This window comes from Stylophora pistillata, chromosome 7, assembly GCF_964205215.1.
Source record: "Stylophora pistillata chromosome 7, jaStyPist1.2, whole genome shotgun sequence".
NCBI classification, from domain to species: domain Eukaryota; kingdom Metazoa; phylum Cnidaria; class Anthozoa; order Scleractinia; family Pocilloporidae; genus Stylophora; species Stylophora pistillata.
The window spans coordinates 23383878-23397771 of record NC_142525.1 but is presented as its reverse complement, the minus strand read 5'-3'; the positions used below and the strand labels follow the sequence as shown (position 1 = coordinate 23397771).

At 40.1% G+C, this 13894-nt stretch overlaps 1 protein-coding gene across 2 annotated transcripts; it reads right to left on the bottom strand.

Annotated features, from left to right (window-relative positions):
* Positions 1 to 1851: 1851 nt before the first annotated feature.
* LOC111331651 (uncharacterized) lies at positions 1852 to 13117 on the bottom strand. 2 transcript variants are annotated; one of them, XM_022936806.2, is made up of 14 exons: positions 12563 to 13117; positions 9474 to 9573; positions 8690 to 8840; positions 7309 to 7378; positions 6388 to 6463; positions 5709 to 5803; positions 4938 to 5067; positions 4133 to 4174; positions 3863 to 3976; positions 3510 to 3599; positions 3001 to 3363; positions 2439 to 2654; positions 2086 to 2190; positions 1852 to 1984 (listed from the first exon to the last, which is right to left on the bottom strand). In XM_022936806.2, exons 1-14 carry the CDS (start codon positions 12676 to 12678, stop codon positions 1925 to 1927), a joined length of 1728 nt encoding a protein of 575 aa, XP_022792541.2. In that variant the 5' UTR covers positions 12679 to 13117; the 3' UTR covers positions 1852 to 1924. The 2 variants fall into 2 exon arrangements, with proteins under 2 accessions (XP_022792541.2, XP_088585060.1); XM_088728934.1 differs by having other exon boundaries at positions 9953 to 13116.
* Positions 13118 to 13894: the final 777 nt, after the last annotated feature.

Below are 13894 nucleotides of genomic sequence, written 5' to 3'. Positions count from 1 at the left end.
TTTCTTCAGAACAACTATTATCGGGTTTGTTAAAAATTGGCAAGTCACTATGTTCTGGTCCACAAGTCTCATCTTTTAGTTTAAAGATGAAAATCCTTGAGGACAAGGCCTTTGATTTTGTTCAAGAAAAATATTCACGGTGAAACAAGAATATCTATAGCACCGTGCAAGCCTATGCCACAGGAATCCAGAGGTCCTAGCATGCTCAAGAGTAATGCAACACTGACATCTGGAACAAAACACTTGGTTATTTTCCTATCAAATGCAAAAGTAAATTTGTATTTTGACAGAGGCACCACATTTAATTCCTCTGTTCTTGAGCAATATGTGTCACAAAGTGAATTCTGTAGTTAGGTTGGAAGTGTTTCACTGTTGGTGGTTTTAGACTTAAGAATTTAAGAGAAACATGGAAGTTGTTAGACAAAGTAAAACATGGGACTTGGAGAAAGGAGGATACAAGCCCTCGACAGTTGTAACTTCACGGTGAGGTGCTCAACTTAAGTTAAAGAGGATATAGTGGTGAGTTAGGCCTCACATTTTCTACCTTAGAACCCTCTCTACTGGCTTCCATTTTGTGTTTGTAAAATGTGCTGGTTGCAAATTATTATTGGCTTCATGTCAGTGTGTGTTTGCCCAGCTCACAATTCATTGAACAAGTAATAGAATCTGTGAAGTGTCTGAATTAAATCAATAATGTTTTGCCTACAGGGCAACTTTATCCTGCAAAACACCACCTTGTGCAATCAGAGGCATTCTTTCCTCTGTTGTCTTGCAATTGTTGGGTTTTATGTGAATGGGAATGAGTTCTAAACATTAAGCATCAATTTAAGTCAGCTGCCTTTTACCTCTGAACTACTCAGCTCTACTCAGTCACTTAAAGCTAAGTAAAGGCATCCAATCGAAGGGTTACCAGCTTTAAGTCTTTTCAATGAGCTTGAACAAGAACTAAATAGACCAACTTGATTGCAATGAAAATTACTTGATTTACAGTTGAGTGGAGGAAGTGCTTCTGAACACTAAACTGCCTGTTTTATCTGTTGTGACCGCTGCAAAATCGATAGTCTTGAGGTGGTTATGGGTTTTTCCCACTTGTAAACCAGTGTAGTGGTGGACGCTCCGCACCCAAGAAAATGTGTTCTTTACCTGATGGCCGTAGAGGGCAGTGAAAATCCAGCCACTACATCTCTGCTTTTAATCTAGTGCATGCTTGCATTTAAGTTGAATGATTTGGGCTATGGTTTGTTCATACTGAAACGAAGATACGCATAAAACTCTTTCTCCTTTTCAACCTAAGTGCAACTTTATTTCAAGGAGTTCTCTTTTTTTTTGTAAAATTATAGGTCTTTGTTATCATTTCAAATTCGAAGTGGCCCCGTTCAAGTACTTAAGTCCTTAAAAACTTTCTTAGATACAGCTTACCGATGCCTCGAACAATAACTGAGATCTACGCAGTCAGTATTACATTACTAAAGCAATTTTCAACTGTCTCAAGTTATCTTGAATAGCATTGGTCTGTTTCATTGCTCCCTGCGATTGGTTGAGAAGGATCCCGCCACCCTCTCAATCTATCACGCGCAAAAATAGAAAAAACCAATCACAACTTCCTGGGCTTTCGTGGGTTTGTTTGTGCTTCCTTTGAGTTTTCGTGGGCTCGTGGTGATATTTCCGTTTTCATTTAGTTTTTTCGAAGTCATTCAATCGAAATGCACTCTAAATTTCACCAACGATAGAGATAATACTTTGGTCTATCGAACCCTCAAAAAACGTGTTTTTCGATATCTTCGATATCTTCGTGTTTTTCGATATCTTTTTTTCGATATCTTCGCGGACAGACGAAACGCCTCCAACAAGAGCATTTAATGTTACTTTAATATTTTAGACGCTGCAGATCTCTTCTCACTTCTTGAAAACTTTTATCTTTCTTTTAAAGCATTGTTTCCTCGGTGTTTCTCGAGGATGTTCGCGACCCTGGCCTCTGAGCCATCTGTGGAACAACAAAACAGAAATCCAAATCAGTTAAAATCATAGTATCACTGACATCGTCAGCATAAAGCGAAATGATTAATTTTCCATGGATCTTTATACCTCGTATGAATGTTTTCTTTCCCTTCCATCGCGTGGTCCGTGCAGACTAGACACCGATGGTCTCTGAGGTTTGACGTAAACTGGATTAGAAAACAAGCTTTCCAGCTGAAATGCAAGAGTATATACAAAGATGAAAGGAATAAGTAGATAGAAAATGAAACATTGAGAGCAAAGTATAGATGATAAGACTTAACGGTCTAAGAAAATAGCGGATCGGTGTCTATTTCTGAGCAACTGCGCAGCCGGCAGTCACCCCTCCTCTAACCCAAGGAAAGTCTAAGTAATGGGAGGGGAAGGTGTGCAGTTGCTTAGATACTTACATTGATCCACTTATGTCACCATGTAAGCTTTACCTCGTTTAAAGAAGCGCCTTGATGTGTCCCTCGTGATGTCCGCCGAGGTTTTCTTTCTCCCGATCCTCCAGTTGAGGCAGAGGACTGGACACTAAGCTTCCGAGTGTCTGTACTGCTGTGCACAGGACTAGCGGGTTGCTTATTGGTCGGTTTCGTTTGATCATTTAGAGGAGGAAACATCGGTTCACTGTGGGATTTCTCCACCTTAGAATGAACCTGAATAATTGACACAGAAACACAGCACTTTACCATAAAGAAGAGCAAGCGAAACAAAGTCAGTCACATTCAGACCCATCGTGAGACCGCGCACTATGTATCACGTGGGAGTGGGGCTCTGTAACGTTCTTATGATTCCTCCTCATTGGCAGTCAATTTTTAATTGTCCTCTCTTCAGTCATACTTAGTTTGCGTCGACTGATTCCCCTTCCATTCTCTCTGAAAACCATGTGACATCCCCCTCCTCCCGAACCCACCCCGGCGATGAAAAAAGAGTGGTTGCCTGTGTGATGTGGTTGAAGCAAAAATTGCGTGAGGTATCTCTGTGTGACACATAGTTGCTCACCTTTAAATGTTCAGTTTGTGGAAGTTGGTAGATTTCACTGTCCGCTGCTGGTGTCGTGTAACTCGCTAGACTTGCTATTGTCGCAGATTTACTTATTCCTTCCACCTCGTTCTTGCTGCTTTTTCTTGGCGTCAGCTCGGGTGGTAGACTCTTTCTTTTTGTTTCTTTTACATTCACTTTAGGGATATGCGGCTCTGGTGTGCCCGGTAGACTTAGATAAGCATCGTGGTCAGGTTTTTGTGGCCTCTCGGAGGTTTCCCTTTTTACCTCTGGTTCGGATTCTACCTTTGACACTACTGTAACCTCTAGTGGCCGAGGATCATATCTTGGTTCGGAGGACTGGGATCGGGAAGAACCTTCTTTCTACACAAATATAAGAAATTTTCCCTTAGTTTATCAAAGAGAAAATTTCAATTTCCGAGTGCATTTAACAATTACCGCATAGAGATCGTAAATTAAACGCGAAAAAATGTCGTTTTGACGATGTCCGTTTTAAATGTGGGTCTTACCTGCGGGGATTTTGTCTGAGCCCTCACTGATATCAAAGGAACGTGGTCTGTCACCGGGCTCCTGCTGCTGACCTTTCTTCGAGACCCTGCCTAAAAAGAACCCAAAAAAAGTCATCTCTACCGAATGCAATTTAAAGTTATCTCGTAATTATTTCATCTATCGATTTTTTTTTTCATAAAAATTCTAGATATCTGATACTACCGACGAAAAGGTCCACCCCTCCAACTCGTACTATGAAGGTTAAAGTCTCAAATTTAACTTTGGCCATAAGTAATTGTTAATTTTAGTGAATAGTAATCTTCAACTCTTCACACAGTAACCTGTTGGTAGCAAGATTGACAAACATGCCTACCTGTAGGTCTTGCGCATGCGTGGGAGGATTACTCCGTTTACTGCGCTCCCTGTCCGTCAAACAACCATCTTCATGACTACAACGGTGAACCCCAGACTGGTAATAGCCTTTGATCTGCACAGGAATTAACCAGTGGCCTGTTAGACATTAAAACCTTAGGCTCCTTGGATAAAATGGAGCAAATGTGGTGTTGATGGCAAATAACCTTGCTTACTCAGAAGAATCCAGGGAAAAAAATATCGAAAAACATGAATTGACAATTTTACTTACATCAATGTTTAAAACGCAGTGGAAGAAAAACAAGAATATTCCCTGAGATAAAAGAAACACGATATCAATAGCGGTATCATGATCTAAAGGAAAGTTGGAGTAAGGAAACACTTCGGTAGCTGCTCCTGATTTCCTTGCCACGTATTCTCAAATACAAACAAATGGCTCACAAAACAATTGCTGCACGCTCCCGTTCAAGACACAAGACTCGCTCTTTAGGATAACAATCAGTTGTCCATCTACCCCACAACCGGAGAACTGAAAGATGTCATACAAAAAAAAAAGGTGTGGAAAAAGAACAGAAATGGAAAAAAACGCTGATTATTTCGTAAGTGACAAAAGCAAACTATCGGGGACTTTTTAAGAAAACCTCCTTTATGGGCGAAAAACAAACTTTAATAAGAGATGTTCTACGTTCAGATGGCGCGTTTGATTAGTTCCATCTTGATTGCGCGCTGAAATTGAGAATTCGTTTGTGAGACAAGTCATGTATTCCGTTGATAAGTGATAAACGTCTTTCAGGCTACTAAGATAAATTTTGAAAGCGCCATTTGCCGAAAGTAGAATACGAAGGAAGGTGAGTTTTGTGCTCGGTCGTCAACAAGGAAAGATGTTACTCCCACAAGGAATCGATTCCAGAACCTCCTATTTCGCTATTTAATACCCTGTTACTAAATTACAGAGAAATCAATGGTGAGTAAGCTTATTCGAACAGTTGGTATGTGATTAACATCCTCCCATACTACCAAGATTAGATAAATAAACTTTGTTTCCAGGCAGGTCGTACAATGAACAGTCTACTAACCTGAAGCCCATTGATGAGTCCAAAAGAGAGTTGAAAACGGACATCATTAAGCTCTCGGAAAGACAGGATACCAAAAATCCACCCCAGACATAGACCAACTAACATTATACTGTTGGTGCGGATGCCATATCTGCAACAAACAGGGTTCGGGGCAATTTTAAGAGCAATTTTCAATGGAGTGTTAATAGTACCACGGGATTGCATTAGTTTTGTTTCACTTCGATCTGTGATTGGCTCAGAAAATGTATGCCCCTCTTTTATACAATCAATCAAATTCAGAATTAGAATCGCTCTAAGCTAAGAGTCGATTTCGATTGAATGTCGTTAAATCAAAACCAAATTAAAATCACAGCAGCCAATCAAAAGAAAGAAAAATATCACGAGGAGCCAATGGAAGCCATAGTAAAAAGCATCACATCGGCGAAGCGCGGGAAAACGTGTGAAGCCAAATTCCAATTAGTTTAAGTTTCGAATATGATTGGTTAACAGGATGACGCAAGTTTTTTGGACCAATCTTAGAGCTAAGTAAAACAATTGTAAATAAATCCTGATTTACTTCTGACACCCAATTAGAAATTGCTCTAAAAGGCCATTTAATGACATCCTGCGATACACGGAAATTTAATGAAAACCGAACTGGTATGGGATACTTTCATGCCAAAGCTTAGCTCCTATGTAATTACTAAACGCCTGGGATACTAATCTTTAAAATTCCATCATGTAAAAAGGATCCAAAAATTGGGAAATGAGATGACAGAGAAGACACTGTACCTTGTATATCGTTTTTCGAGAACAGCTCTAGCGCATATATCGTAAGAAGGTTGTCGTAAGTGATGAAGAACGACGGACAATATCATTAAGTTAAGCTGTGTAAAAAAAACAAACAAACAAATAAACAAACAAATTAGGGAAAGTTAGGATTTACTGTAATAACTCAAAATTTATAGATGATTGTCAAGTCCCCCAAGTTTACCAGTGCCTAAGAATGCCAATTCAGATCTTCACCCTTTTTCACCCTCGTTTTGTTAAAAAAATTAGTCTGCTGGCGGGCTCTTATTCCGGCAAGAATTCTTTTTTCGCCCGCGGGAAAACATGCGACCATGTGCAACGCGACACGGCGAAAGATCTGCAAGGGCTCTAGTGCTGATAGTAATTGGACCCAGGCCCCCGGCGAACCTCTCCCCCCGAAACGTCTCAAATGTTCTTAAGGACGGAGAAAAGCGAATCCTAAAACATTAATCATAAGGCCTGCGCGTAAGCTGTAAAAAAAAATTAGAACCATGTATTTAAATTAACCCTTTAAAGACCAGTAGATTTCCAAATATGTAAAAAACATATTTTAAACAGATTGTATCCCTAAATTCTTGAAATACTCTCCCCTTAATAAGCGTCAAACACAAATGCTGCACTCCTTGGAATAAAACACGAAACATCAAGAAGTATTTTTTACCGTTGCAATGAGAAGACATGGAACAACTAGAGCCCACAATATGTGATCAGAAGGCCAGCAGTAATAAATAGACAAGCTGAAAACAAAGAAATGCAAAAACGAGAACTGAGTAGAATGAAATACACAGACGGACTGAGCACTTGATCAACTGACTGAATGCGTGAGTTGTGACATTAGAAATGGACTGACTTACTGATTGATTGATTGACTGACTGACTGTCTTATGGATTGGTTGACTGACTGAATAACTGACTCTGACTGACTGACAGACTGATGGACTGGATGACAGACTGATGGACTGACTGACGGACTGATGGACTGACTGACAGACTGATGGACTGACTGACAGACTGATGGACTGACTGACAGACTGATGGACTGACTGACGGACTGATGGACTGACTGACAGACTGATGGACTGACTGACAGACTGATGGACTGACTGACGGACTGATGGACTGACTGACAGACTGATGGACTGACTGACAGACTGATGGACTGACTGACTGACTAACTGACTGACTAACTGCCGGAATGACTGACTGACTGACTGACTGACTGACTGACTAACTGCCGGAATGACTGACTGACTGACTGACTAACTGTCGGAATGACTGACTGACTGACTGACTGACTGACTGATTTGCTGACTGACTGACTGACTGAATAACTGACTAACTGACTGACTGACTGATTTGCTGACTGACTGACCGACTAACTGACTGACTGATTGACTGACTGACTGATTGACCAAATGACTGACTGTTTGACTGTCCAACAGAATGACAAGCTGGTCAAGCGAGACGTCTCACGGAGTGACTGACTCATTGACAGACTAAGCAACCGACTGATCGATCGACCAACCTTGTGGCTCATGTGCTAACTGTTCTTGAATAATTGCAATAAGAATGCAACGCTTACACTGGTTCTGATTGTCCACTTGATTTGAACCCAATGGCAAGAGATATTGCTATTACGGTTACTGGAAAGCCTGAAGTGGAATATGAAACAAAAACTGAGTAAAAGAGCTAGACCAGTGGAAACACTCTGTACTGGTGTACTGTCCAGAAGAAAAGGTTGCATCGAACCTGAAGTTATCCATATTAGCGGAGCTCGCAGCATGCGCTGTGCGCCGAGTGAAGCCCCATAACAAAAAAATGTAAAGTCGAGAAAATTTGAAGAAGTATATATTACTCTTTGCCCACAGTCCAACCGTGACCATACGGGCCAACATTTTTTCTCATTTTCCTTCCCCCGCCATCTCACTTCTTAACAAATGGTAAACACCCCAGCGTACACTATTGAGTTATGGATGCACGCGGGAGGTTGCTAAGCACGAAAGAAGCCTAAGAGTTGCTCGAGGCGATAGCCGAGAGCGACTCTAGCTTCTTGAGTGCTTAGCAAACCTCCCAAGTGCATCCATAACTCAATAGTGTACGCTGTGGTGTTTACCATTTGTTTTATAACATAACATTGATACATTGTAGCTAAAGAGTTCCCTTTTATTTAACAAATCTTACGTGACCAGAAAAAACAAGCGCGCGCGGAAAAATAGTCTTTGCATTTGCTCACGTCAGAAGCGTACACCCATGGGCAAATGGGGGACGCTGAATTGACCAATCAGAGCGCGCGCTTTATCTCCTTCCTATCTGTTCAAAAATTTTCTTCAAGTAGCTTGCCTCTCTACTACGAATTTTGATTACAGGAAGACAGTTGCTTTCTTCCCAGTTCTCCCGCTCATTTCGCCGAAGTTTTCTCAAGACAACTATCCAGTGTGTTTACAGGAAACCCTCGGGTACTTGATTTACAGGAAACCCTCGGGCACTTGATTTTGCTTACTTTTTCCCCTGATTTCTAACAATCCGATTGGTTATCATCCAGTATATCTTTTTCCCTGTTAGGGTGGTTAGAAAAATTTTTTTTCCAGACTCTGGCCGGTTGTATTCAGCGCACTCAAGAAATGCTACTACCTTTTGCAGTTGATCGTTTGTCGCCTGTGTGAGCAGCAACGATCAAAGGCTCATCTCAAAAACGAAAATCTTGGAGTTAAGAAAAAATTTGAAAAGGGTTTTCCAAGACTGTTCTCGAAAACTGTTTAACGGGATTTCTCCATACCATTTGAAAAAAAAAAATAGGAATTGCCGCACCATGTCTTCTATCTCAAAGTGTTTGGTCAACACATGTGTGACACCCTTTTGACTGCAAATGGGGAAAGTCGGCTTTTGAATGCTCTGAATACAGTCGGTCAGAGCTTAAGAAAAATGTTTCAAGCCATCTTAAACAAGTTTGGCCAAATACTCACCCCAGCCAAGTAGCAGATAATAAATATTCTTTCTAAGAGGATGAAAACTGTTGGTGTGAGTAAAGTACAAGAATAGGCTATCCACTAGACACCAGGAAAAACAAGATGAAATGGAATAGTGAAGAATAACCGACATCGCTTGACATCCCTCCTGTAAAGCAAGTGGCGAAACACTCATTGAGTAACGAAATAAAGCTCTACTGTTTTCATAAAACTACACCATCTACCAGGAACCTATTACTTGGAGCATCCAACTGCCCTATTGTTTATGTCACGGTGTTTTCACAGACAAGTCTATTTTTAGTTTGAATTTACCGCGAAATGGGATTCCCCTCGGAAGCCCTTCGACCAATCACGATCAGAGCGTAGTTAATTTATAATTTGGCCCGTGACTATGTGAGCACGAGTAACCTATTTCCCGGGAAAAAATAGTCTAAAACTAATCCGTTCGGTGAAAATGCCGTGACATGGGCTTAGTATGGGAGTTGAACGCTCCAGGTAATGGGCTCCTGTGTCTACTGAATCTTGGGCATTGTATTTGTGCTCTCTATTTGCCGAGATCAAATGACATCAGTTTCTTCGCATGAAGGGGAGTAGCAGCCAATGGGAAAATGGTTGACCAGGAAATGTGCGCACACTTTTCCAGTACGACTTACATACAACTCATCTTGGCTCAACAACCGGACCTGCGCGGTTAACGAGACAATTTTGTTCATAGAGGAAATTTCCACCCAGTGGCCGAGAGAGATTTCAGTCGTGTTGCGAGTGTTAATCGTATGCTCACCTCCTTTCTATAAGCAGTTATGGTAAGCAATAGAACAACTTGAGTCAGTCCCACGGCCAAGATCAAATGCTGTTTGATAAGAAACGACTCCGTCCGAGGTCTAAAGATTTAAAAGAGAGAAATAACCTTCGTTAAAACGAGTCAAACGAAAAATTCTTTTTATGTTTTTGCGATTAAAGAATGAAACTGTAATGCTGGTGAGAAGTTGTGAGCAGTCATCCCATGATGCTCCGCGAGTCTCTGTATACTTCTTCTGCCTCACTATTTAAATTTCCAGAAGGCGACGATTGTAGGAGGTGTCTTTCCTCCCGAGTTGAAACTTCGTATTTGTTGGGGAGGGGGTGGACTCTGCAATTCTTCAAAGAGGAGAATTACTGTAGAATTAATATTGTCATTTTGTTACAATTCTTGAAGGCAAACAGGTCAAAATCCCTAAGGAGAGCATTCTGGTGTATGAGTTTTCCTCTGGAGACTTTCACCTTCCCAAGTCATTCATATCATGCGTAGCTCACGGATGAATTTTCCTTTTCAGGCCTCTTGCGGCTACACTGTTCAAAGCGCACACAAAAATCCGCCAGCTTCGCATGTTTGTAGATCGGTACTCTTTATAAATCAGAGGGTTCTCTTTGTAGTCCTATTAAGTTCTAGATCCCAAAAATAATCATTAGTACTTTTAGTTTCAGAGTCGTACTGTTACGAAAATCATTTTTTTCCCTCTGGATCATCACCTGTGCCAAGTAATTTCCTTTCCTTTCTTTTTCAGCTTTTGATTGACATCCCCTTAGAATAGAAATGCACTTGAGCCCATGCCAAAAAAAAAATGACATTCTGGTTACGTTTTTAGGGTGTTTCCCAGCCATTTTCTGAGGGCACTCCCCGGGTTTTAAGCCTAAAAGCTAACGGGCGAATTAAATACGGTAAAATTCATCTCTACTTTTTAAGATGCAAGCTTGGTGTCGTTGTTATTACTAGGTAATTTAGCACTTGGGAACAAAAATTTAACTTTCTACAAATTGATAGGAAACTAAAATTTTCGAAACGTACAGAAATACGCAAGATCTTTTGCGTTACCTAAAAGTCTTGATCTATAAACACGGTCAGTGATTTGTTGCATGTTTTCCCTGCATTCCTTGCCCTTGATTTAGTTGAAAGCGTGGTAAAATTTAAAAAAAATGGAGAGATACATCATATAAACCATTGAGATTATCTTCAGACAATATTTCGAGAATTTTTATAATGATACCGCTATTTTCCAATTCCCTTTGACAGCACAGCCGGTGTGGAGTCAACTAGTCTACCAGCCAAAAATAAGAAAAATAAATCACTTGGCAATTAACATGGTTTGAACGTTCGAAACATTTTCTAGTCGTTAGATTTTGCGAAGTAATCATGAAATATAAGCCAGTGCACTTCGAGGGTTTTCCGATAATATTTCAAAAAGCAAACACATTGGTTAATTTTTCCTAAAATCTATTGAAGAGATCCGTGTGCATTCTCCATGAATTGAAGAAGCGTATAAATGTATGCAGATTTCGGCGATTATCTACTTGTATAGGAGATACCATCAATTACTTGAAAAATTAATGGTAAATAAACACTGTGAAGAGAAAAAAGACATTTGGATGCTAATTAGGCTCATGGACCAGACCATATTTTCAATGAACAGCTTGTCTGAAAAAAAAAATTGCATTTTAATATCGGTTCTATAAAAAAGAAAACTAAAAAGGAAGAAGAAAATCATATAATGGTTTTCGGCGAGGCTCAAAGGAACATTTGGAATGGATTAAACTTGCATTTCCTCCCGTTATCAAATTTATAACAATAGCATGTTATTCAGGCTAAATGCCATTTAGGAAAATTATCGTTAGTTCCATTGCAATACTTTGCATCCAAATGGTTTTGAGTTTGCCAATAGGCCCATGTAAATGATTTAGAAGTGTTTTCAGTATTTCAATTTCTCAACGTTTTTCGTGGGTAAATTTATTCAGTATTTCAATTTGTCAACGTTTTTCGTGGGTAAATTTATTCATATATTGCAGTCAGTTTCGAAAGGTGAGAGCATAAAAATATTGATCGCTGTTTTGTTGTTTATAATGTTCCGTGCGCGAAAAATGTCTCCAAACAACTTGTCAATTGACGGTTAAAAACGCAAAGTCCCTCGTTCAAGATGCATTTTCATTCTGCTCGATGATCATATTATTTCTTCCTGTATTGAATTACAAAGATGTCAAAATGCTCCGGGACAAGGAAAAAATACTGTATGAAATGGCTGTGGGAAAAAAACATTTGATCGCCGCCTTTAAATTGTTTGCCGCTTTGAACCGAAAGAAAGCAACTAATTTAAGATTCTGTCTTCTTTTGTCTCCCTTCTACCTTGAACTGAGATGACGGAAATTGAATAAGCGGTATTTTGACTCGAAACTATACTTTCCGCTCTTTCGAAAGAAGAAAGACGAACCCCGTCCAAGAACTGTGTCTGCTATAACTTTAAAGTGTGGGCCATGCATCCACTTTGGTTTTTTGGCGTGCGATTTCGTTCCTGTTTATTCAGCTCATAGCCGGAATAAGATTAAACTTTAAAAAAAAAGGTTTGCTGTCAATTTGTAGGCAAATACAGGATCGATAGTGAGAGTCTTCGGGAAGTTTTAGCACCACCTACACGACGTTCTCTAACTATAAATAGCACACGAGCAGAAGTTGGCGAAAACGAGAAATCAATTTGACGGGCCTCGATCAGGATGTTTTCGGCGACTGTTTTTCCCCATTATTCGCAGACATTTCCTAACGTTGTATATTACAATTGCTCACCGCAGATTTCAAGATATTAAAGTTTTGTTTGTATCTGCCATAACCATTCCCGTCTGCATAAATCATGTTTCGAAAGAGTGGTCAGTAATAGTTTTAGCGCAGTCAAACTCATTTAGGCATTACAAAACGATTTCAGTCAAAGGAATTTCGTGAAGGCGGAAATGATGAATTTAACAAGAGTTTTCAGTGGCAGTCAAGGCTATCTTAGACTGTCCTAAAACACTAACACGAGATAAACTATCCTAAACATTGAATAATATGAACAATGACAACTGTATCACCTGAAAAATATAAATGCGATAGTGGAAACCACGCAAAAAAATAGCGAGATTCCACAACCAACGATGGCAGTTGCATTCAAGCCGTACTCGCTAGTAGTAGATGAGCCCATTTTCATTTCATCCCTCCTTTAGTTCATAAAAGCCGGCCCACAGCACACTCAGTCGAACATCAGTTGCCTTGGATGGTTCGCGGACGCGGAGTTCTCTAACCGGAAGATCACTGGATCTTGACCGCCTCTCTGACAGTTCTACTTCGGTGAATGCGTCACTATTTTTAGTGAGGTTTCTGCGAACTGGATGGTGTACACGACCTTTTCAAGTCATAGCGGGTAGTTGTTCTGTTCGTGTACAATTAAGTTAACCGATGGGAAATGCCTCTGCCGAGTTCTCAGTTGAGACGTGAACAATGCGGCTCTCATCGACGGGCGCCGATCGCGAAAATTAAGAACTGAAACACCGTCGCTTGCTCAGTGCAGAACAAGGCTAACGTTGTTTTATTCTGTGGAGTTTACATCGGTGAAGTGGCAATCCTTTAATGTAAACCAACAGTCTGTGTTTTTGTGGATCTCGCTAGCAATTGGTTCGTGTTTAGCGAGTTTGCACGTGATCAAACAGGTGCTCCTTAAGTCGATTTAATAGTTAGCTTTGAAATACTGCCCGACAAATAGGCATCGACGTTTCGGTGATTTCTTCGAGAAATAATTTAGCACTAGAAAGAATTCATATGTTACATCCCTGTATTAAATGTCTCGCGTGCAAATCAATGATGGAAACATAATCACTAGTTCGCGGGTAATATCTATTCAATTTGTCCATTCAGTTCGAGTTGAGTGGCTACCGCAAAATATCCCGTAAATAAAACGCGTACAAAAGCTGAAATATTCTACTTTCGCGTATATCGCATTGAACGAAAATATGCTAGTGTTTCTTAGCCTAAACATTACTATCAAGTGCTTCTTTGTTTGTTGTGCTGATGCCGTTTCCTGGGTTATCATTTCGTCTGGAAACATTTCACTGATGGCTTAAGTTGCTAATATTATCGATGTCGTAAATCTCGTCATATGTTGGTCGCTCTCCGGAACAAATATCTTCTACCTTGTAATTCATTTTGTGATAGCACTCTGAATTTGTAAACATTAGGCAGAGCTACTACCTTTAAGTTAACAACATTCGCTGAGATTATGGGCGAATCGACAGAATATCAAGAGAGTGATAAACACGGAAATTGAGCTGTCAGGATTCTCTTTGTTAAATTTGAAAGATTGAACTGTTCTGTTCCACCCATGCTACCTTTAAAACTGAATTTAATAGCCTCCCCAATTTTTTGAACAT

Bases quoted from the DNA above. Each gene is read 5' to 3' on its own strand.
- LOC111331651 (XM_022936806.2), bottom strand. From the start codon at position 12,678: ATGAAAATGGGCTCATCTACTACTAGCGAGTACGGCTTGAATGCAACT. The intron at 6,464-7,308 runs GTAAGCGTTGCA...CTTTGTTTTCAG, and splicing joins AGTGGACAATCAGAACCAGT to CTTGTCTATTTATTACTGCT. The intron at 3,364-3,509 runs GTAAGACCCACA...ATATTTGTGTAG, and splicing joins CTCAGACAAAATCCCCGCAG to AAAGAAGGTTCTTCCCGATC.